General features: G+C 37.5%; 3 protein-coding genes across 8 annotated transcripts in view; 2 read left to right on the top strand and 1 right to left on the bottom strand.

Annotated features, from left to right (window-relative positions):
* Nucleotides 1–61: 61 nt before the first annotated feature.
* LOC105688762 (eukaryotic translation initiation factor 2 subunit 2) lies at nt 62–2,959 on the top strand. 2 transcript variants are annotated; one of them, XM_020853904.2, is made up of 7 exons: nt 62–233; nt 966–1,235; nt 1,360–1,519; nt 1,593–1,625; nt 1,856–2,046; nt 2,123–2,407; nt 2,491–2,959. In XM_020853904.2, exons 1-7 carry the CDS (start codon nt 216–218, stop codon nt 2,533–2,535), a joined length of 1,002 nt encoding a protein of 333 aa, XP_020709563.1. In that variant the 5' UTR covers nt 62–215; the 3' UTR covers nt 2,536–2,959. The 2 variants fall into 2 exon arrangements, with proteins under 2 accessions (XP_020709563.1, XP_012260713.1); XM_012405290.3 differs by lacking the exon at nt 1,593–1,625.
* The window catches only part of LOC105688760 (uncharacterized aarF domain-containing protein kinase 5), a 44,421-nt gene continuing 23,227 nt past the window's right edge, over nt 2,870–24,063 (bottom strand). The window contains exons 1-12 of one of the 4 annotated variants that reach the window (XM_048653990.1): nt 5,656–5,787; nt 5,404–5,488; nt 5,040–5,344; nt 4,834–4,959; nt 4,592–4,750; nt 4,385–4,516; nt 4,134–4,299; nt 3,891–4,061; nt 3,627–3,801; nt 3,383–3,550; nt 3,100–3,315; nt 2,870–2,981 (exon numbers count right to left, since the gene is read on the bottom strand). In XM_048653990.1, coding sequence (XP_048509947.1) covers nt 3,216–3,315; nt 3,383–3,550; nt 3,627–3,801; nt 3,891–4,061; nt 4,134–4,299; nt 4,385–4,516; nt 4,592–4,750; nt 4,834–4,959; nt 5,040–5,344; nt 5,404–5,488; nt 5,656–5,673 — 1,605 coding nt within the window. In that variant the 5' untranslated portion in view covers nt 5,674–5,787 and the 3' untranslated portion in view covers nt 2,870–2,981; nt 3,100–3,215. Of the gene's footprint in view, nt 3,316–3,382; nt 3,551–3,626; nt 3,802–3,890; nt 4,062–4,133; nt 4,300–4,384; nt 4,517–4,591; nt 4,751–4,833; nt 4,960–5,039; nt 5,345–5,403; nt 5,489–5,655; nt 6,000–24,063 lie in introns of those variants that run through there. The other 3 variants (XM_012405288.3, XM_048653991.1, XM_048653992.1) reach the window with 3 other exon arrangements.
* The window catches only part of LOC105688763 (tumor protein p53-inducible nuclear protein 2), a 40,582-nt gene continuing 22,653 nt past the window's right edge, over nt 6,135–24,063 (top strand). Inside the window, exons 1-2 of one of the 2 annotated variants that reach the window (XM_012405292.4) lie at nt 6,135–6,276; nt 6,412–6,517. The gene's annotated coding sequence lies outside the window, so the exon portion shown is untranslated. Of the gene's footprint in view, nt 6,277–6,411; nt 6,518–20,174; nt 20,498–24,063 lie in introns of those variants that run through there. The other variant, XM_012405293.4, reaches the window with a different exon arrangement.

Raw genomic sequence — 24,063 nt, forward strand, 5'->3', positions numbered from 1 at the left:
TGTTGGACCAATTAGATTTGTTTAAAATCGGCCATACTGTTATATCCCAGTCTCGGATTCGCCGATTGATCTTGTCTCGTACCTGCATGTGGCACCGTCGAGAATTCTGATGCAATAGACGTCAGAAAATAATTTTTACCGTGCACGGAAAACCGTGAGAAATATATTAACTGTCAAATTATATCGTATAGAAAAGTGTTTAGTTGTGCACCAACATGACTGAGGAAGATTCGGTATGTATTTTTATTAGCGGTTTAGAAATAGCTCCATAATCAGCAGCGGACAGATTGCAGGGCACAACGTGTTCCCATTTACACGTTTTCTGTAGTTAATTGATATAAGTATCAAATAATCACGTTAGATATTGAAAATTTCGAAACCTCGACTCTCTACTTATTGTGAACCGACCGAGAAGTCATTTATAAACCCTGTAAAAACACAACCTCAATCTAGAACTTGCGGTATCAAGGTCCACCCTCTACTTGAATCGTGGTTTCCAATCGTGCTCGCCCATGTCCTCAAATTTTTGCAATTTCATTTTTCTTCAAATATTTTGATACAAATATCTGATCTTAGTCCATTCATGAGAGAGTTCTGCTGCTTCTTTTTAAATTCTTGACACATAAGATATGTTATCTGTTCGAATTATTTATGTACAATGCACTCCTGTGAATGTAGAACACAGTTGCATTGCTATGTGGGGAACTAATCATCCAATGATTCTTGCTAATCCATCTTTGTTGTGAGTGTTGCACAATCCCTACTCTGCTCTACATCAGTATTTTTTTTCATTTTCATTCCAATCTTTGGCAAGATTTATAAGCCTGATATTCATTGCTTTGAAGCAAGTTGTACGGTTGTAACTTGATATGATTTCACACTAGGATGAATGAGTATCACTATTATTACTTTTTTTACCTAACAATGGAGACCTTTTCAATAAAGATCATTTCAATTTTATGTAGATCTTTGATCCCACTTTGAAAATAAAGAAGAAGAAAAAGAAGAAGACAACCTTTGACTTAGATGCAGCCATGGGTGAGGGTGGCAGTGGTGGCGAAACCACTGAGGGTGCTGGAGACAAGGAAAACCAAGAGCCTGAATCAACAGCAATGGATGATGATGAGACTTTGGACCTAGAAAATTTTGGTATCAAAAAGAAAAAAAAGAAACCCAAGACGAAGACATTCAATCTCGATGAACTGGATGTTGCATTACCAGATGGCAAAAAAGAAGTAAGCTCATGTTGAGAATAATCGTTGCAATGAAAAATCTACATTCAACAGAATGATTTCAAAATTGGTTAACTTATACTTGAAAAGTATCTTTTACTAATATTGGTGACTTAAATTTAAAAAGGATGGTGAAGAACCTATCGGAGAGGATGGTCCAGTGGAGGAGTACATTAAGCTGGACATGGATTTCTCAGCAAAGAAAAAGAAGAAGAGTAAAAAGAAGAAGGAATTCGATGACTTGGTAGCAGATGAGAAGAAAAGGGAGATGGAGGACAATCAAAGTGGTACATATCTACTATTTGCATTTAAATTCATTTTCACAACAATCTGCTTACTTTCTTTTCTATCTGTTAACATGCTTTACTGAATCTGAGCGAAGTGCAGAAACTGGTAAGACATCTCCAATAATAGGAGAACCACTACATGCACCTTTTGACTAATTAATTATTATTTTTATAGCAGGCCTAACCATCCTGTTATTTTTCTGCAGCGACTCGCAAATTATAATGTTCAAAATTTCACATTCTTAGTCACTTCTGCTCTTTGCATTGTAAGAATACGCCTTTGTTGAAAGACGTCCATATTTCCATTATTATGTATTCCATTGGTGTGTCACACAGTTGAGGATACAACTACGTGGGTTGGATCGGACAGAGACTACACATACGAGGAGCTTTTAATCAGAGTGTTTGACATCATGAGAGAAAAGAACCCTGACATGGTCGCTGGGAAGAAACAGAAGTTTGTCATGAGGCCTCCACAAGTCGTGCGAATCGGCACTAAGAAAACATCATTTGCCAACTTTACTGAGGTATAATCCTAGATTAGACAATGTACAAAATTTTCGGAAAGTCTTGACTGCCATTAACGATGACTTGCTTCCCCAGATTTGTAAAACGCTGCATAGGCAGCCTAAGCATTTATTGGACTTTTTACTGGCTGAACTGGGAACCAGCGGGTCTGTTGACGGAAACAGCCAGCTCATCATTAAGGGACGCTTTCAGCAAAAGCAGATAGAAAATGTCTTGAGGAGATACATAAAAGAATATGTCACGTGTCATACGTGTCGCTCGCCTGACACCATATTGCAGAAGGATACTCGTCTGTTTTTCCTTCAATGTGAAACTTGTGGATCAAGATGCTCCGTGGCTAGCATCAAATCTGGTTTCCAGGTACGTTGTCTATTCATTTCTCGCATACTTATTTCTCATTCTGCAAAAGTTACTCATTGGTTTTTTATCAATCTGTTATCCAGGCTGTTACCGGAAAGCGTGCTGCGATCAGAGCAAAGACTGCTTAGACCCATTGAAAGTGAGAATGAGCGCACCGAACCATATGAACACAAAATTATCACGTACGTTATTATTTTGATTAAAACTTTCAATCAACCCTGGAAAAGTTGCTATCGAATCGTTCCATTGTTTTTAATCATGCGATGGTTATACTGCAGCGTACAAAATGTAAAGAGTGTATGTTGTGTCACCTTGTAAATAGCCTTACTACAATAATAACGAATAACGGATAATCAAGGTTTTAAACAAAATACTACAAACTGCAGTTGATAAACTATAGCCTAGGTAAACATATTACATACTATAAAAAATTAATTTTGAAGCATTGCAACACAGAATAGGATGGATTAATTTAAAATCACGGAATGATTTTCGTTTATTAGGTAATGTACACGTCTGTATTTGCTAGCCAATAAATTCATCTCGAAGTCACACGTTCTCATGCAGCTGATCTCTGAAAGTTTTGAATAATTTCTAGTTCGATTCCTTCATACGTATTTCAACAAGTATTGGCAGTGCGAATAAGCGTATCAAAAACGCTAACGACGCTTATTTCACAACAAATTATCAACCATTATCTCCTGATAGTCCAATAGTCCAGGTCCTTGCTATGAATTTGAGGCTTGAAAAATTCCCCCAATTCCCCTACTTCGATATTCTACTGAAACTTCTATGCTCCTCATATTCTTTAGTAAGTTGCTTGATTGATCGCTTTCTGAACATCGTACCCCACAACCTGTAGAATCTTGATGTAGATATTGATGAACCATAGTCTGATGCTTTGAGTCCTAAAATTATGTCAATGTTAATGAACCATGAAATGATTACTATCTGAAAACAGTTGATTAATCTTACCACAAGCGGGTTTCAAACCAAACGTAACTCGTAGTTCCCGCAAGTTTTTTCCATAATGTTCGATTATTCGTTCTATGTTTGCCAGACACAGCCAGCCTGGCTAAAGCTCTGTATCTATTTATTGGATCGCCATGTTCACGCGCGATTGCCCTTATAGTATTCAAATTTCTGAAACATCAAGATATCATTTTACATTAGTCGTCATTATTTCGCAGTTAGAAAGACTTGCCAAATAAAACCCTACCTTATAACAAGCATCAGGTTACTAGGCATTGCCCTCAATGCAATCACGACTTTATCAAATCTTTCTTTAGCTTGCTGTTGCATGTAGCTATCTAATGTCATGCCTGATGGCATACTAGTAATTCCTGGCACAAACATTGGTGCCTGAGTTATCATTTCTGCCAGTAATATATGATCTACATTGAAGTGAAAATAACTAGTATTATTATCAATCCGAATTACGTGGTGCGAGATGACATATCGTATAAATAATTTTCATCATTACCATCCACATTCAATTCTTGAGCATATTTTTTCATCTTATTATATTTTCTCAACACTATAGACTCCCAAAAATTGCATAAAGTATGCCTCACTTTTTCTGGCAATATTTCGTAGAGACCATGATCCAGTAGAACTAATTGGGCTTTGCCATCGCTACCTCTTCTCACTAGAACTATCGAAGCAAGTTTAATGAAACGTTATGTCGGCTTATAATTCAGATGATTCATTGATTACTCCACATTACTATTGCCAGGATGAGGATCGGCATGTATGAATCCGGTGTGGAATATTTGTTCCGCCATAACAGAAAAAAGTTTTCTGTCCACGTCAGAAAGGTCCAATCCCTGCTCTTTCAAACATGCTGTATCATTTATTTTGCAGCCATCTATCCATTCGGTTGTTAATATTCTCTAGCAAAAGTCAAATTTTAAAAAATGATCTCTATTTAATTCGTCAGAGACGAATCCCAGAGTAGTTCGTGTTTGTTAAAATTACTTTTGTACTGCAATTCCAGTAAACCTTAGGTACATGTACTTCCTTGTGCGATTTCAGATCATTTGCACACCTTTCTGAATTTTTTCCCTCCAAAATGAAGTCAAGTTCTTGGGCTAGAGTATCTTTAAGTTCCTAGTTTGAAAGTAGATTATTTTATACAGATTATATTTGTTGTAATTTGAAGCGAACTCCTGACAAATTAGCTACCTGCAAGACCCAGTGAAAGTCAAACTTTGGATGAATTACAGATACAATCTTCAACAGAAACTCAATGGTTTTTATGTCAGACTTGAATCGATCCTGTAAATCGATGTACTGTACTTTAATAGCAACTGGCTCACCATCATGAGTGATTCCCTTGAAGACCTATGGGTTAAATCTGATGAAAACGACAATACTTCCATCAAACATCGTGGAAAATACACATCAGATAATAAGTTTGTTCATACTTGTGCCAGGCTGGCAGCTGCAATTGGTTCTTCATTAAACTCCTTAAACACATCCTTGGGCTTTGATCCAAACTCCTCCAGAAAAACAGAGTCAACTTCATCAGGCTCTCTTGTCAAACATTTGTCCTTTGTTATTTGAAAAATTATTTACATTATTGTTCCAACTTTGATAGCCAATCGTGGATGAAACTAATTCTATTTTTCACCTGTAAGAGTGTCAGTGTCTCAACGTACTCTCTAGGAAGAATGTGATTGAGGGCTGCTAGTCCTTGTCCAAGCTTAATATACAATCCTCCATTAAGAAGGCAGCCCTCAAATATACGCTGAGCTGATCTTTTGTGGATCAATTTATCCTCATCTCCTACTGTGGGAGCCAGCAAATAGTCTGCAGATATGATCAAACCAATGCTCAACGAGCGTGCGAACCTAATAGAACTTCCAATCAGTGATCTGAGCGCTCTCTTCTCCTCTAGATCAAGTAACATATAGCCTGTAGATAAAACTGCTGCCCCTGTAAGATCGTGGATATGAATATCTTCTGGAATTCTATTGTGTAAACGTGATACACACCTACTCCTCCAATTTGCAAAGTTTTAGAGGACTTGCAGAGAGTGAGGGCTCTTGCAACTCCCTGCCATCCTCTCCGTGCCATCCGCTAAAAAATAAGACAACATATTATTTGTTAAAAATTAGTTTCAGCAATGTTGGACAGCAATCAAAATCTGAGTTCTGAAACTAATTCCTGCAAAACGGAAATTCTCCATTTTTACAGCACATGTAAGTGTATGCACAGTTATGACATCACGAAACTTTAGGCCATACGTAAGTCACAGTTGCCATGGGAACTGAAGTCCAGAATGTGGGTGGTTTTGGTAGTGTGCGTGTTGTACTGTAATAAGGTTCCTTGGTCTTTGACAGTGCCTCATGCCTGTTGGGTGTAGAGAACGTGGTGAAGCAGCCTTCCCAAACTCTTTGCCCTTAGATTGAAAGACGGTCGTCTTTCGTGTTTCACGACTTGGACGGCTGATCCAGAGCAGCGCAGCTCAGCGCAGCTGATCATGAGCGCCGCCTTCCCGAAAGCCTTTAAACTCCACCACCACTGTCATTCCAGTCAGCTGTTTGCTGGCAGAGTGAAGGGTCGGTTGCTTGGCGCAGCGCACGCGTCACTAATCAACAATTGTCAACGATCACAACAAGAAATTTTTATCGATAGACATTAATAAACAAACTATCGTTACAAGTATATTACACGAACATTTTCCGGAAGAGAAGAGGAATTTCAAAAATTTTACGTAATTTTTTATGTTTCTCAAAATAGCTCTGACATTTCCCACCTGATCAATTCCTTTGTACATAATAAAATATTCGTTATCCACGTATGCACGTGTATATCTCTAGTTATCGTCCTCATGTACTACAATTGAGTTCCGGAAAATATAAAAGGTAAATACTGCTGAATTTAGTGACCCTTGTGCTGTGATGTGTAAAAGTATTCTGCGCGTGAATTGTTTCATTGGTTTTTATTTCGTCTGTTTTGCATAATTATTTGAGCCTTTTTTGATTTTATTTCGTGTGCAGTGTGTGTGAGAAAAGCTAGCAATCAGCTGACTCCAAGGTTCCCTTTAAAAGACTCAGGATTTCTTCCCGTTCTTCGTGGACGCTACTCACTTGCACCCGCAATTTGGTAGGTATCTAAATCAATTATTTAATTTTTAAAATTACCTGTCAATTATTTCCATTCATGTCAATATCCTTAGCTCCTATTTGTCTCGTCTACATTCGCCGAGGATTTGAACATAACAGTTCCACACAATTCACCGCCCACGGCTATTTTTCCACAGTTGAAATATTGATATTAATAACAGGTTTATAAACCCCCACCAGAAATTTTCCAACGAATATACTCATGTTTTATTGTTAATTTAGGAATAAAGCCAGCCAAATCTCTAATGCATTAATGCAACACAGGTATAATATAACACCGACAACAAAAGACTTCCCTCATAAAGTTGGCGTACATTATTAATCATCGCATATTCATGAATTTGTATGCACCGCACACCATCACATTTATATATGATATAGGGGCTTTAGTAAGCTGGTGAATTTCCTGCGCTTATTGTATAGCGTACCTAGATACCTGTCCATATATTATACCTGCAGTTGACGAGACAATGAACGGGAACAACAATGTCTAATACCTAAATGGAAAACGAACGGTTTATATCCATATCGTTGAAGAACAATTTTCCGCTCATTTTAGCTTATAAAATAAACTCGACGTCCAAAACTTGACGAGATTCAAGTTCATGACATTACGTATATATTCATAAAACCACTAGTTGATCTGAAATTTTTGTCAGATTCAAATGATGAAACACAGAATATATACTGGCATGAATATTTATTTCGTTGCGTCAACGTTAAGAACTTTGCCATAAGAGAATAATGGATAATCAGTCGAAACGGAAAATCCTCAGTACATATACTTGTACGATCAAAGTACGCCCGTGGTCCTTTGTTTGAACCTTAGAAATCTTCGTGTATTTCGGTTCGACGCCTTTACCAGCCCTCCCCATACATTTACGTATAATATATAGCTCAAGTATATATCGGTGTAATGTTGTGTATAGAAATGTACGGATGTGCATGTGCACTGAACGTGGCAAGGCTCTGCCTGCTGCTGCTGCAGCCATCCTTAAAACCGGAATCCTTTGTGTATACCTGGTGATGACTGCAACAGAAAAGACACGACGAACCCCGTTGGCACCATTACTGTTTGCTCTTCATGTCCTTTCGGCCTTTGATTGACGTACGGTAACTCAAATCTTTTGTCTCTCCTTGCTTTCGAGATAATCCGTCACGTGTAGCGCAGATTATATCGTTGAAAACTGATGAAAATAAAAATTCCGATCTATATTTCACCGTAAAAATTTCTGTACCTGCTGCAAGAAATTCGTTCGCTCTTCACGAGCTGTATGGCGGTGAATCTTCCAACGAGTAAATTTTTGTTTCGTACCAGATACCAGGCAAAATTGAAGTTGGGTAATTGTAAAAAATGTGATGTACGCTCCCAGAATACTACGAATTGTCGGTGTAATAGCTAGGCGAATAGGCGGATGTTGGTCGGGACATATTCTCTACTCTTTGTTTCTAGGCAGTTAAGCCGTTCGTGACCGTGGCAAAGAAGGAAAAAGCTTGAGCCTTTAGCTAGCACAAGTTGCGGATGGAAGGGTCTCGTACTCTGGTCGTCTCCAACTCTCGAATGCTCTCTTGTCGGTGTGTATGTACAAGTTTTACGTATATATACGTGTATATATTTACAAGCTAGAACTGCAATTACCCGAACTGGTGAAAGAGAGAGAAAGAACGAAGGAGTGGGAACCCCGTAGATAAAGCGAGATATATAAAGATGCGGAAAGGATTCGGTACGAGAATTGTACACGGGTATATAATACGTATACCTACATCTATGTGAACTACACGAGATAAGAAACGACCAAACGAACCGTATCTCCCTAACGACGAACGTTTTCCATCCACTCTACGTATAGCCTTACGTATAAGTTCTCGCCGCTCCAAATGCACCCGATTCCGTAACTTCTAACTTTGCACTTTCCCAACTGCATCTCGTGCGGTAAAAGTGAACTGAATGGGTAAGTTTCAGTTCTAACGCTTCGAAGACTATGGTACGTACATCTTTTTCTTTTTTTTTTCTGTCGAAATATGCATTACTTGAAAATATTCTCCACTTGTATTCTCTTCGCTGATAGAATGTAAATTTTTTCTTTCCAATATCAACCTCGCATATGCGACAGCGTGTATTACACATGAAGGAATAATTTTTTAAACTTCGCCTCTCGCGTACTGGATGCAACTACTCTTTAAAAAACCTCGATCTCACCTGACGCAGCGTCCAGCTGAGAAGTCAGGGCCGTCTGACGATCTTCTTGGAACGAAAAGAATCGTCGAATCGGCAAAACTTACAATCGACTTTAACGGGAGATGAAGTCTAGATGAAATCATAGTCACAGAAGAGGACAACGTCACATTCGTACGGTTAATTTCATCGCTCATATTATAGGTTGCTCCGAAATCTGGGTTAGAATAATTATCGGCATATTACAGCAATCGATCGCCTCTTTCGTTTCATTTTTATTGCCTGTTTTTTTTTGTTTTTTTTTTCTTCGCTCTAACGAGTCTCCTCCCCGGAGTGCAAACAATGCAGTAAAATAGGCGAGAGTCGTGCGCAGCTTGTATATCGCCTATGACCACAGGCTCTCTTTGTAGATTTGATTGGACGTGCGTTATTACAACATCAGACTTATTATCCACACGTTAATATAACGAGCACACGTACGATCAAAGTCACAGCTACGGTCATGTGTACAATATCTGTACGGTTGACAAGCTTCGAGATTAGGAGCGTCGCAGCGTGAAAAAGCTATTGAGATATTATTTTCCCTTCTCAAAAAAATTAATTCTTTTCCCCATGTCTGTGTAGAATGATGAAATTAATTCTCGAAACTTCAAAAAATAGCGTAGCATAATTCGAAAAAAAGATCACCGTTAAATTAATTTATGAAATAATTTCAGTCGAGAGACTGATAGACTTTTATACTTCTGTTACCTCATTTTTATTTCCTGTAATAACTGTGTGGGGCATGGAACCAATCGGTTCGCGAATTATAAAAATAATCATTATAACCCACACATTATTTCGCGAAATGCATTTGAGGATCTATAGCAATGATCTCACCACATCTCCCGCTTTAGATCTGGCCTCGTCTAGTTGCGGTTGGCTCGTTGAATTACATAGACGCGTGTACGTGAAACTTGTGTGTGTTTGTTGCAAAAAAAATTACACATACACGTACATTTGCAGTACACATAAAGGAGGGGACACGTCACAAACTTTCCGCTCGTGCCAAAACGCCGTAAAAAGTGTGTTACCTACACGCGGAGTCGATCCGAAGTATATACCCGGTCGTTGAGTGGAAAAGGTAGATTGCAAAGAAAAAGGAAAAATTTGGAGTAAAAAATAAAATAAAAATTAGTAATCGCAGTCTATGTACCTCCTATATCCATTTGTGTATTAATGTGACACGATTCTTACGGAAATTTACTGCAGCAGCAAGTAAGATTTGCGCGTTCATGGTAACACTCGCTCATCTTTTTGCACGTCGTACATCGCACCCCTTTTTTTCAATTGTATCATATGATTAATGCAGGTGACTATGAAGTCCGTAAAAACGTTGATCGATTTCTTTTCGTCACCAAAAGTTAACATCTCCACGTCCCAGTATTCTCCTAGTTATTCTAAATTAGAAATAGAGAAGGAGGAGAATAATTGTAATTAAATTCAGCATCCCCTCCCTCGCTATCGGAACGAGATGTGTGCGGTATAATTATCGAAACAATAATTAGCTTTGCAAGTTTTTTTTCATCAAAAATAAGGGGGGGGGGGGGGGGGGGATAAAATGTAAAAAAGAGTCCTTGAAAATTCAGAACTGCTATAATATCTCTCTGCAGTGATTTGATGAGTGTCAGACTTTTATTGCTGATGCGTGCTGCTTGTTGCTGGGTGGCGGTGTATAATGTGCACATTCTGTACATAGATACGTTTATATAAATTTATATACATATACACGTAATGTGTACGTAAACACACGCGATACAGTTCGTCCATGAAATGTTGATTTAAATTCATAATTAAGTGGTAAATAAGGTAAACTGTAAATCTAGACGTTACTCAAAAAGTAGTTGTCTGCAATTAAAAAAAAAAAAAGATGAAAAAATGTAATCATAATTAATTGTATTTTTAATTTTTTTTCGTCAACACTGATCCAGAAGTTGTTAAATTTCTCGAGCATGGAGAATCGTGAAGAATGAAATGAATTCATATTCTGACACACTGTATGTAGGCGAACGTCAACGCACATGTACACATGTGTACGGTATACACGTTGATATGTAATTTCTGTTTTTATTAGATATTGGATGCGCGTTACTCCCACCTACGCGGAAGTTTCCATTTTCAAATGACATTAAATGCACGTAGAGCATACATTCACGGATATTGTAGCTTTGGCATATTCGCGCACACGTCACACCTTGTGTTATATACTTTTATACGTACATTATGCATAAATGTATAGCTAGGACTACGGAGTTTGCTCGACGAACGAGTGTCGCGTAATGCATTATAATCATTCGACTCTCATACCTATTGCAGAGTGCATTGCGATGAGGTAATCGCTGTTCTACGCAACCGTACGTACGTACGTACCATCCAGCGATAGAGAGAAAAAAATAGACGAAAAAATAAAACAAATTCTGCATAAAAAACCAGATAGATAGCGTGGAGAGTGTTGTATGGAAGGAAATCTATATAGACCAGTTCTAGCCTAGCCAAGGCCATCGTACAGGAGTGTGTAACGTGGTCTCTCCAAGGCCCTGACCTCGCCTATTTTGAATGTCAATTTTAAAACTATTTTTTATTTCTTTCTTTTTTTCTTCCCTACTTGATCTCCGGCTACTTTTGGTCTTCGATTATTTTAATTTTGGCACAATTTCGATATACTTTGTCCCTCGTTACAAGACACCAGAGCGATTTGGTGAGGGTGCGTTGGACATTTTATTGTAAAACTACGAGGATTTCGAAAATTTTGTAATAGAAGAAAGATCATTGATGGTTTTTTTTTACTTATCTCGAAGGCAGGTAGGCAGGCAGGTAACAAATAACACACAATAGGGTATGGCACCCTGCGCGCCCTTTTAGGCCAGCTCTTTTTGACTTTGTCGCGCAGGTAAAATTTAGTAGATAGGTATACGTGAAAATCTATAGGGAAACTTGAGTATCAGGTTTAGGACGTATATACGTAGGTTTTATACTTTTGTGTTGGAGAAGCAACATGGCGTGTGTTACTTTGAGTATACTACACTGCACACAAAACTCAGCCGGCCACCCTGTTTTCGCTCCGAAAAACGTCCGATTTCGAAGCCTCATAACTGCTCGAGAAATTAAGGTAGACAGTTGCAAAAAAAAAGGATTTTGAAGCTGAAAGCTTCACCTTTCAGATGCATTTGGTTAATTTAGATTGCGTCTCTTTGTCCACTAGTTACACTTTCCTGATTCAACTCACTTGTCAGGTCGAAAACGTGAAATCAACTTTTGACTTTGAGAAGGTGTACCAGGTGCCTCAGTCTTTGGATTTGAATTTTTCTTATGTCATTTTGAAGATTGAAGTGTCCTCTTCAAAACCTGGTTTTTCAATTTTTCTTACACGAGTTATGCGATTCTGAGCGATTTAAAATCGTTTTTGGAAAACCTCGATACGACAAGTGGGTCGTTCAGGGCATTCGACCAAAGATTTATGGACAATAATCGCTTCAGAGTCGCATCACTCGTGTAAAAAAAATCGTACGAAAAATTAAAAAACCACGTTTTGAAGAGGACACTTCAATCTTCAAAATGACATAAGAAAAATTTAAATCGAACGACCGAGGCACCTGGTGCACCTTCTCAAAGTCAAAAGTTTAGTTCACGTTTTCGACCTGAGTTGAATCAGGAGAGTGTAACTAGTGAAAAAATGAAGGTAATTCAAATCAACAAAAAGGATCTAGAAGGTGAAGCTTCAAGCTTCGAAATGCTTTTTTTTGCAACTTTCTACCTAAATTTTTCGAGCAGTTATTAGGCTTCAAAATCGGACGTTTTTCGGAGCGAAAACAGGGTTGCCCCCTAATTTTTGTGCTTAGGGTATATTTATCCTATTCAAATAACGTTTCGCGAATAGAAATCACAACCTTATTCGTCCACCTTCTAGTCATCACGTCTCAGTTTTTCCGGTCTATAAAAACGCGCCACGTCTAGTGCGAAGACCCGTTACAATCAAGGAGCTGCCCAATTTCACCTGACCTTTTCTAATTCCCCCTCCTTGATGAATTTCAACACCTATACCGGTGAAATAGTCTGGCAATTAACGAACGTTTCAAATCTCCATAATATCGCGAAAAACAACTTGCGACTTTCTAATAGCATCAGCCCATATTTGTGCAGTAATAAAATTTTTACGCATCGTTTTTTCGCTCACAAAGCTCGTACGTGTGTGCCAGGTCAGCCTGGGCGTGTAGTATTTTAAATGTGTCATCGTTTAGCTTCAACGTTTATTCTTATTTTCAATTCGTCTATTTTATTCCACTTCTTCCATGTATTTATTTGTTTGTTATTTGGATAGCTGGTGCGCGTATGTAATACGTGTGCGGTCATCGACCAGCAGCGCGAAGCTTTTCAATAAGCGCATGACTTGGCGTGGTGTAGCGATTTTCTCGAAAATTATTCCTGGCCACTGCCCGCCAATGGGTTATATAAGGTGCCCGAAAATTATATAAATAGTACACGAAACCGAAAACAAATATCTACGCAGTTATTCGAGCGAATTCTAAGAGGGGAGAATTAACGCGTGAATTCATTATTCCTCATTACCTAGCATTGTTACTCATTGTCAGCTCAACCTTAACGCTTCAATCACCTAACTATTATCACTTTACTATCCCGAAACTTTGAAACCCGATATGACCCCCACCCTGCTAGAAAAATCTCTCAAAATGGGACTCAAAAAAATCACCTAGGTGGTTTCATTCAAGCTATGACCGAATATATCTGCAAATCAAATGTCAAAGTCGAGTAACTTTATGTTTAAAACCTCGCCGTTTTTTTCTTTTTTATTTTCTCAGCATGGGGGCAGAATTTGTACCTTATAAAAAAAGAAAAGTTTTCAAATGTGGAAAAAATTTTTTACTTCATATTTTGAGGTAACCCACTCGTTTTTTGAATAAATAATTAATCAAGTGGGGTACTTCCAGCAAAAGAATTTTTTTTTTGGTCGGAAATCATAGAAAATATCTAAAAATTGTCGGTTGTGATTGTTTTTCACTCGTTCACTGTTCGAAATTTTTTTCCTATTATTTTTTTAATTCAAGTATAAAATCAAAAGATGACATGCTCTTTTTTTGACTTGAAATTGAAGTTGAGTCGGGGAGCCCAAGCTTTGCTGGAGTCGGGTAGCCAGCAGCGTAGCGTTTTGTTGTGAGACGTAACCTTCAGGGCCGAGCAGAGGTGACGCCCCACAACAAAACCCCTCGCTCGTGGCTACCTGACTCCAGCAAAACTCTAGCTTGCTGGTAAATTGAGGAATTCAAATATTTCGACCCATGCATGGATTGCGATGAACCAAAGTGGGTCTACGACTAAAACCAATCGATATGTTTTGTAATTTTTCTGCTCCCAACAGCGAATAATTGATAATTACTCAATCGATTGCATGAGTAGATGATTTTGGCTCTCAGATTTGGATTCCTGAGCTGATTATATGTGAGATTACTCTTGAAGAACCAAACAGAAATTCGATTTTTAAGCAAATAATAAATCATTTTTTTAATTAGGTTTAATATGCTTTTCTTACGTATTTTGATCACAGAAATCCGATTCTGGAAGAAAAATTGATCTATCTCCAAAATTGACCGAGTTATCGCCAATTTTCAGCTTTTTGGGGTCAAAAATAAAAAATTGATTTTGTAGTCTATCTTAATGTAATTTGAGCTCAGGAATTCGAATCCGAGAGAAAAATTGATTTATCTGCAAAAATGACCGAGTTATCCTCATTTATTCGCATTTTTTACCATAAAAATGGAGATATCTCGAAGGGAAAAAATCGTAGCTCAATTTGGACAACGGATTCGTGTTCCTGGGGTCAAAATACATAAGAAAAGTGCCATACGATCAATTTTAAAAAATAAAAATTTTTGGTCAAAATTTGAGATTTTTCCAAGGGGTACCCCTTACGATTTTTTCAAATTTTGGCCAAAAATTTTTATTTTTTAAAATTGATCGTATGGCACTTTTCTTATGTATTTTGACCCCAGGAACACGAATCCGTTGTCCAGATTGAGCTACGATTTTTTCCCTTCGAGATATCCTCAAATTTATGCGAAAAAATGCGAAAAAATGAGGATAACTCGGTCATTTTTCAAGAGAGATCAATTTTTCTTCCAGATTCTGACTCCTGAGCTCAAATTACATGAAGATAGACTAAAAAATCAATTTTTTATTTTTGACCCCAAAAAGCTGAAAATTAAGGATAACTCGTTCAATTTCAGAGATAGATTAATTTTTCTTTGAAATTCGGATTCCTGAGGTCAAAATACGTAAGAAAAGCATATTAAACCCAATTAAAAAAATGATTTATTTTCTGCTCAAAAATAGAATTCGTTTTTGGTTCTTCAAGAGTAATCTCACATATAATCAGCTCAGGAATCCAAATCTGAAAGCCAAAATCATCTACTCGTGCAATCGATCGAGTAATCATTGGGAGGAAAAAATTTTTAATTCACGCCGTACACCTATACAATACATCATCCCGTAACTAGAGAGAAAAGCTTCTCTGGCTATTTTCGTATAGTGCGATAAAGACGACGATTCCTTTCTTTTTATTATCTATAGAACGTCTGCAAGTTGGGTAACTTTTACACGTCGTATACCGGTATTTATATAGCTTGCATGGTCACGTAATTCGGATGTAACCGTTGATGATTTATTATCCGGCTCATTGAACGAATTCAACCAGTGTGGCAAAAAGTGCCGTTGAGAAAATGAGATTATTGAAACGGGCATAATTTCAGCATAATTTTGTTCGTATACTTCATCGGACCCGCGTTATAATCCGTCGAGTCCGAAAGGCGAGAGATGAACGCGCGCCGCACATGCTCTTCGGGTTTTATATACAAGTATATACGATATACATATGTACAGAGGCACAGTAGGTACATATGTAACGTTATTATTTGCCTTTACTATCCCTTCGATGCAAAGTCTCTTTCCCTTTGTGAGACGGTAGAATTCTCTGTATTTATACAGTACCCATATAACCATATCGGGATCGATGCCCTCCGAGCGTATAGGTCTACGTATACCTACGTAGAGCTATGGCTGTCCTTTGGAGTGCGAGGAGTTACTGGGATAACCGGGAAGCGGAAATTAGAATTGACCCTCCGTTTCACGCGTTCCCCAGATTTACATCACTCCTCCGCTTCGTACGTAACGTACTCGTACACAGGTGTGTGTAAAAGCAGAAAATATAAAATTCATTTACCGAGGCAAGAGAATATGAAAAAATGAAATCTCTTTACAGTTAATTCGAATCATTTTACCGGTTTCCTTTTTTTTCGTATCGATGTGTATTGTATTACTTTGCAGGAAAACATGATAAATTGATTTGGACGTTTTTTCATTTTTTCTAATCTTTTTTTCTTCGTTTAATAAATTTTCCAATTACTATAATTTTTAAACTTCGCACACACCGTACGAAGTTATTGCTTGTTATTGGAAATTGTTATCCGTTACAATTGTTTTTCTCTTCTAATTAATGGAAATTCTACTATTTTATCTAGTCAGTCTCACCCACGTTTCGCATGTAAAAAAGAAGAAAGAAAAAAATAACTACAGAGATAGAAAGAGAATTTAACGTAGTATGTCGCTTTGCACATATGTATTATCGTTATACTTATACGCACGTTTATTCCGCACTAGTATCATATGGAGTATTGACAGCCTCATTGATAATTCTGTTCATAGAATTTATAAGAAAGACAGACCGAGAGGTTATCGGGGTGCAGAATCTTCGGTCAAAGATTAGAAAATAATTGTACAATATAATACAAGACTTGTATATTTTCTTCATTTTTTTTCTTACTTTTAATTACAGTATATGGTTCAATTCATCCAGTCAGAGAATAATTACACAAAAAATGTTTCCTTCAAATGAAATGAAAATAATATTCTGTGGTACATAGGTGAAAATTAACGGTAGCCCCGAGGGTGCCAGGGTGGTTTCATTACGTTCATCTCGTAACGGTGTAAACTAGTGCAGATCGCATCGGGACACAAATTGCGGTAAGGTGAAAATTTTCATCGACGAAAGCTCAATGACGAACAGAGCATGTAAGTTAAAAAGTCGGTTGCTCGAAGCATGCAAGCTCAAAGATCAGAGAATTGGCTCAACGTACTTGTTACTAAACCAGATCAGAAACCGTACGACGGTGACATATATACACCTATACGATGTGCAGAAAATTATTCCGACGCGTATCGCAGACAGTTTCATTTTCGTCGTGATTTCAACGATCGCCATTTTCATCCCCTGTACGATGCGTCGCCGCGGCGGACAGGACCGGGAGGAAGAAAAATCGAATGAAATAATGTAAAAATTTTACGAACACGAATCCGCGTGCGCGCGTATTATGTAAATGAAAAATCGTAGAGATTTTGGACAAACAAAATTTACCAGCCAAACCTCTGGGTCGTTTATTATTGGAAATTCATCTACTGCGTGTTACGCATGTAGGAAAGTGAGATTGAAAAATAGTATATGTATAGAAGAGAACGTTTTGCCAAAGTTATTAAGCTAGTTATATACGCGCGTCAAAATAGCGCGTAGTTACTACAGCTTATTTTTATCTATATTTTTTTTCACGATTCGGATGAAAAGTGGGATAAAATAACTCGATTATATATAATTAATTGTTATAATAGTTTCTCGTGATTATGGATATGCATATTTAATTACTGCCAACGACCCGGACATTCATTAACGTGATCTTGATCTACTCCACATATAATATTCCTGGTATGTAATATACTTTGATAGTTATCAATCCATTTATTCCTTTACATTTTTAGGTTTCTTTTTTTCTTCTTACGATATTTTGATATTTCTTTTGAGTCTATTCGTTTTTTCTAGGTGCATTATCTGCTCGGTGATCGCTTCATTTCTTCCGTTATCGGCTACGTAGGCGACATAATTAGCGCTTTCAAAATAATATAATCTCGTTAATTATATACCGCGGTCGCCTGTGAGCCGTCGTATATGTATATATACTCACGTATGTTCGTATGTATAATAAACACATAACCACGCACACGTACACGCCTATGTATAATATATATTTTCATAAAATCGCCACGAAATGGAGGCGCGTTTTATTAAGTGTAAGATATTGAAAAATAGGAGAAAAAAAATTTCGTCATATTACGTTTACCTCGACCCCGTTCGTCCCGTAGAGGTTGGCTTTCGGATATATTCTTTCCGATTTCTCGTTATAAAACGTCCGATATAAGTATAGGGAATACGCGAGCGGTTCACACCCACGTCTTCGAAGGAGCGTGATAAATTTTTGAAAACTTTTGTTGCCGCAATCCGAATGATCGGTACAGTTGAAACTTCGGTTCGGATAGACGTGTGTATAAATTGTTGAAATTATAACTTTGCCAAAATTATTTTAACTTATGGTTATGCAACGTATATAACTTTTTGAGCGCACGTTTATACCTCTACTATTTATATATAATTTTACGAATATATGTGAAGCTTGAGCTGACTTTTACGTCCCACGTGAATGTGTAACTCCGCACGTTTATTTAACGAAATATGTAACAATGTACGTCAACAAAAGTCGTCGGGAGGACGTCGGGAAGACCGCGTGGTTTTGCAGAACTTTAAAATTGATTTTTTCGCCATAATTATCAATCGTCTTAGGTATGTAAAATCGTACGTGTGTATAACACAGTGTACGTGGGTGGATCGTGTACTTTGATCTTTTCGGACTGCCAGCTGATATTATCCGAACGTGTTACATTCATCTAATATACGACACAATAATTATACAACTGGAACTTAAAGGTCGCGTTGTAACGTGAAATCAGCGATACGCTCAATTTTTTTCTCTTTCTCTTGAAATCTGTGAGAAATACTCGAGAAATTACGAGGGATCAATGATTCGTTTCAATTGAATTCCGATAAGATAATTCTGATCGTTGAGCAAGATCGATTCGGTCAGCCGCGATAATGTGACGGAAAATTATTGCTAAATACGAAGAAAGCTCGTATCGCGCTGCGTTGTATGGAAGGAAAGAAAAAATTCGATTTGATAGAAGATAATTAACTGCCGCCGCAGACTGAGGGTCGGCCGATAAGCTCGCAACGATGCGAAAATTGTTGGAAACGATAACACCGCGAAATCGCACGCTTTCTAAGGCCGGAAAAATAGGAAAAGTCATAAAAAAAACCTGAACAAATAAAACAAAATGGGGAAAAATAAAACACTGGATTTCATGTAACGAAGATCTTAAAATTAGCGAAAGAGCAGATTCTCTTTCTCTTCTTTTTTCTCTCCTTCGTTTCTGTATGCACAGCTAATAAAATTACTGCACACGTATATACTTCATACATGCGTGTGAAATGTGAATGATGTGATACTCCAAAGTCCGTATCGGTGTATAATTTAAATTTTAGTTACAGACGGTGTATGTAGACCGTAATCCCGATGCATACCAGCGACTTGTAGATATACGTACACCCCTACATATCCATGTAAGTGAATCACGACTTCGTTTCGTAGTGCGCGTTAATTATCGAAAATTATTATACTTATTTTTTATTTTACGTTTTTCTTCTCTCTAAAAGTAGGTACTGATGTAATAGTTGGCAATTTTCAACCTCACCGCGAGGTATAAGTATCACACATACGTACATAATAAAGTCTGGAAATTTTTTAGTTAGCCCATATGTCACGTTTACACCTATACCACAAATGTATATATGTATTTTGCAACGAACAACTGGCTACGTTATTTATTTAGTTATTTTTTTCTTTATACTTTTACCTCCAACGTTTCAATCAACGTGCATATACAGACGTATGAAACTATAACTCCCCTTTTCAAATCCTTAATACGTACAGGTAACGCATAATTTCCTAACTATATACCTGTACCCATATACCTGTAGTGAACGTTCGAATTTATTATTCAATTGCACCTGCTCGCAAGCGCCCATCCAAGTGCCACGGTTCTAGAAAAGGACAAAATAGACGAAAACTTGAATGGAAAAATAAAGGGGCGATAAAAAAGCTCTGCCAAAAGAATACTGTACAGCAATTCACAAACTCCTCGCTCTCTTGTTCTCAATATTACTACGAATCACAGGTTTCCTAAAATTTTAATTGTCATTTTTTCCAATGCAGAAAATCCCCTCGAAAATGTCAATCCATGAGAAACAGAAAAGTACAGCCAACTACTGGATTAACGAATGAATAATCGATCTTATCCACGCGTTCTTTATTAACGGCGTGCAGATTTTTCCTTTGTTTACTAACACGCAGAAAGTTTTGCGCGAAAGTAGTTCACCGCTGGTGGAGGGAGTTTAAATGGCACGTGGTTATCAGCTGATTGGACGTCGCGCTCTCAAGACGCGTGGTGTTTCTGGCCTGCGAAGCGAGAGTCGATCCCCAGTAGTCTATTTAACTGCCAGCCCGAGAGGGCACGGTGAAAAATTAAACCGTGCATTTCGACTGTAGATAGTCGAGAAAATTGAAAGAAATTTCCTTATTATCATTACTGCGAAGGACATTCAGGAAACTCTTTGTACACGCGAATAATTATAAACAATTTTCTAGCATTGAGAAATTTTTTTCCCACCCCAATCGTGTTTTTCTTCGGAACACACACACACGAGTGACTTGAAAGTTTTTTTAATTTATTCAATTTCTCTGTGACGTTATCGTCGATCACCTGCTGGATACGGAAAACCCAAGATAGAGAAAAAATCAGGTACGTTTTTCAATCATAATTTAGCTAGTTATTTTTGTGTAATTATTTTTTCGATCTATTATTACCGTATCATAGTTCGAATTGCGCTGTACTGCATACGATTGTATGCGCGAGTGCATGCTGCAGGTTTTGAAATTATTGAAAAGTTTATAAAACATGAATATATTGAATCGTATCACTCTACGTACGTTACGCTCGTTACAAAACGCGTTGTGTATTGCAAATTTACGCGAATAATTTTTATCGTGTAATTAAATACCTCTCATGCTACTGGCTGCTTTCCAAAATCTATATGACGCACGTATCGTAACGTGTGTAAGTGTAAATAATATGTTTTGTGTTCACGTATGACAACAACAATGTTAATGACAATAACAGCTATATTGTTATCCCGATTATAAAAATACAGATCTTGCGATCGTCATCGGTGAGATTATGTGTATTATTATAAATTGACAACAAGTTTTATCAAAAAATATTTACGCCCAATACACGTCTGTATCACCGTCGTTTCAGCCCATTTTTGATTTAGTTTATTTATCTATTTATTTTTTTTTTTTCAAATCGATGACGCAATTTTCAAAGAATCTTTCAAACTTCAATGCAAAAGTTCTATGACGAACGTACGTACACGATTATACGTATACCGTACACGGAGCATCGCAGGATGTATATATTTTTCATTTGTCAATAAATTTTATTTTCAATTCTTCTCTTCTTTCATTTTCTTCTCTATCTCTAATGGCGGTTAGCTACGCTGTACGCCTTTGCGGTAGATTTAATGCAACGCGTACGCTTGTATCGCGTATGAAATTGAAAAGAACAAAGAACGAAATCTCCCACTCATATCTATCGGATAATAAAATCGATCGACCGTTCGATCACATTCTGGTGTGCCAGTGTCTCTTTGTAAAGATCGCCTTGGCTTTTCTAGTTCTTTTTGTTCTTCCATCAGCTGAACCGAAATTTGAACCCCTTCGTTTCTCGTCCCAACATCCTTCGCGCGCGTGATAGAATAGTGATAACATTCGACGTAATAATAACAGCAGAAACTTGGACGATAATGGCGGGAATATTATGTGTACGTTCGTACGTAAAAGGAACTTGTACGGTAATGGCAGCAATAATCATAACGTTGGTAATAGCGATAATAGGAAAACCCGTCGTCGTCGTTGTCGTCGTATCGTCGTCCAGCAGTCTGACACATTCGCGGCCGTTTCTACTTAACCACTCGAAGTATACGTATAGTAGCGCAATTCTCGAGTTTTACAAGTAATGCCTTTGTTACGTGACATCATTACGTTGGCTTTGTCTCGAACTATAAGTGCAGAAACAAACTACCGGGGTGAATAAGAAAAAAATTTATTGTCAGACCAAAAAAAACTATAACATTTTGCACACACATTTCCATGCAGGCGTGTCGTTTATAAGGAAGAAAAAAATTATAATAACTGCGGTACACGTACCGCGGTGCACCTGACGTGTGTGTGTATGGAAAGAGAAAAACGAGAAAAAGAAAAGAAAAGGAAACGTAATTAAACGCTGCAATTTATCGCTTGTATGTCCCGTACGTAAAGTAACGATATATCCACCGCTACACATCCATATTGTCAAGGAGAAATAAAATAAAATTCTCTCCTAGACATTTACAGGTGGGTACGTAGAAATGTCCTGTGTGCTTTATCTACCTGGAATATAAATAATTACCAAAAAAGTTGTTCCTGTAAATCAGTCACAGTGTAATCGTCGTTACTATTATTCTCCTTTTCTCTTTATTTCAATACTGATTAGGGCACGAATCGTACCGGATATACTCGGGGTGCTCAACCCTTTTTGCTAGGGGATGAGAGGTCAACGCGAGAGAGGGAAAAGATCATCGGTAGAAAGTATAGTCGTGACGTGTGTGATTTTTTAAAATAATCCGAATGGATATCGCACAACCGATGATTCTTGATATGACTAGTTTTTTCGGAAATCTATCAAACTTAATTTACATTTTTTTTTCAAATCATTATCATCGCTATTACACGTATCGTCGAAGAATGACAAATATTGACAATCCTTGACATTATGAAACATCAGCAGCTGTTTTTGATGGGCTTCAAAAAATTGATCGACTCGTTTTCCGATCAGTTTTCAATTTCCGTCCCCCACAATTTGCAATTTGGAGATAATTCTTGCGAATTGAAACAAACAGGTTTTTTTCTTGATCGTCAAAAATACAATACCTAGGAAGGTTCGAGGTATTAACAAAAGTAAAAATAATCCGAGTTTTCACAAATGATTTCGAAGCGATTTCTGTCGGAAAATTTCGATTTTTTTTTTTCTTTATTGAATCATCCAGCTCTCGGTATGACTAGAAGTCTTGACGAGTTCAGCCAAACTACTGGCGGGCAGTGTAAATACCTGTACATAATATATAAAGAGGGAAAATGGGGTACCTCAAAATTTTGCTAAAAATTTTCCAAAATGATCACAAAGGACTTCAAACGTATCATTCTGGTTCTAAATTTTTTATCTCTTTCTCCATGGTTTTCTTGTACTCATTTCGCTCCGCCTTTTTCTATGCGCGTAAAGTACGAGCGGGCGCTCCTCTCAGCTGACGAAGTCAAAGAGAAAAAGAAAAAGAAAAAAATTGAGAACCAGATGAACACATTCGACATCGCACTGCAATCAGACGAGGGTATGTGTGCGCATACCTATACCCGTGCTTTTTTTTTTCTACATCCGACATACACGCAACTAGAGTTTATATTCTGCGTATGTTATTTTTTAGTTATTTATTCATTCGATTTTTTTTTTTTTTTTTTTTTTTTTGTGATACGCATATACGTATAACGTGGTGCGTTACGTAGAGATGTGTATAGCGAGTTTGTTATGTCATCGTTTTAAAATTATTATTATCGTCGCGACGACTCGCGGTGCTTATAATAGTGGGTGATTATATAGAAAACACGCACTATGAGTTAGCGTATATCATACAGATATGGCGTATACGTATTATACGTATGTACAGCGTACGATATTTTTCTGTATGTGCTTTTGAAATCCGCGGCTCCTACGCATCTGAAAATGACAGTATACATATTACGCATGTATACGTACGGTCGAACGTCAACATCAACATCATTGCATATATACGAGCCTTCGTCGACAATAACGGATCTTTATTCGTCCGGGGTAATTAGCGGTGCGAAAATTTATCAGATATTTCAAAATGATTAAGGATAGGGTAATATTATACCTAGGTGTGTTTTCCATCGTGGAATCTTTCTCTCATTCTTACGGATAAATTTTTCTATCGAATGTAAAATCTAAGCGATATATATTTACCTGTACGCAAGAATCAAGTTTTTCTCCAATATACACATTATCAGAAAATAAAAACGTCAAGGCTACGGCGAAGTTTCTATCTCGTATACGCGTATATATTCGTGATATGTACGACGTCTCTTTTGTTGTTCTTGCAATAATAATTACTCTATATCTCATCGTCGCTTATACGTATACGTATACGTCTCACCTACACCTCTCGCAAGCTATGATTGGAATTAATCGAACGCACG

Source organism: Athalia rosae, chromosome 4 (genome assembly GCF_917208135.1).
Source record: "Athalia rosae chromosome 4, iyAthRosa1.1, whole genome shotgun sequence".
Classification (NCBI taxonomy): Eukaryota; Metazoa; Arthropoda; class Insecta; order Hymenoptera; family Athaliidae; genus Athalia; species Athalia rosae.

What these genes read in the sequence shown, in the direction of transcription:
- LOC105688762 (XM_020853904.2), top strand. An exon ending in GATGGAGGACAATCAAAGTG is followed by an intron (nt 1,520 to 1,592) that starts GTACATATCTAC and finishes ATCTGTTAACAT; the next exon opens with GCTTTACTGAATCTGAGCGA. An exon ending in CATTTGCCAACTTTACTGAG is followed by an intron (nt 2,047 to 2,122) that starts GTATAATCCTAG and finishes TTGCTTCCCCAG; the next exon opens with ATTTGTAAAACGCTGCATAG.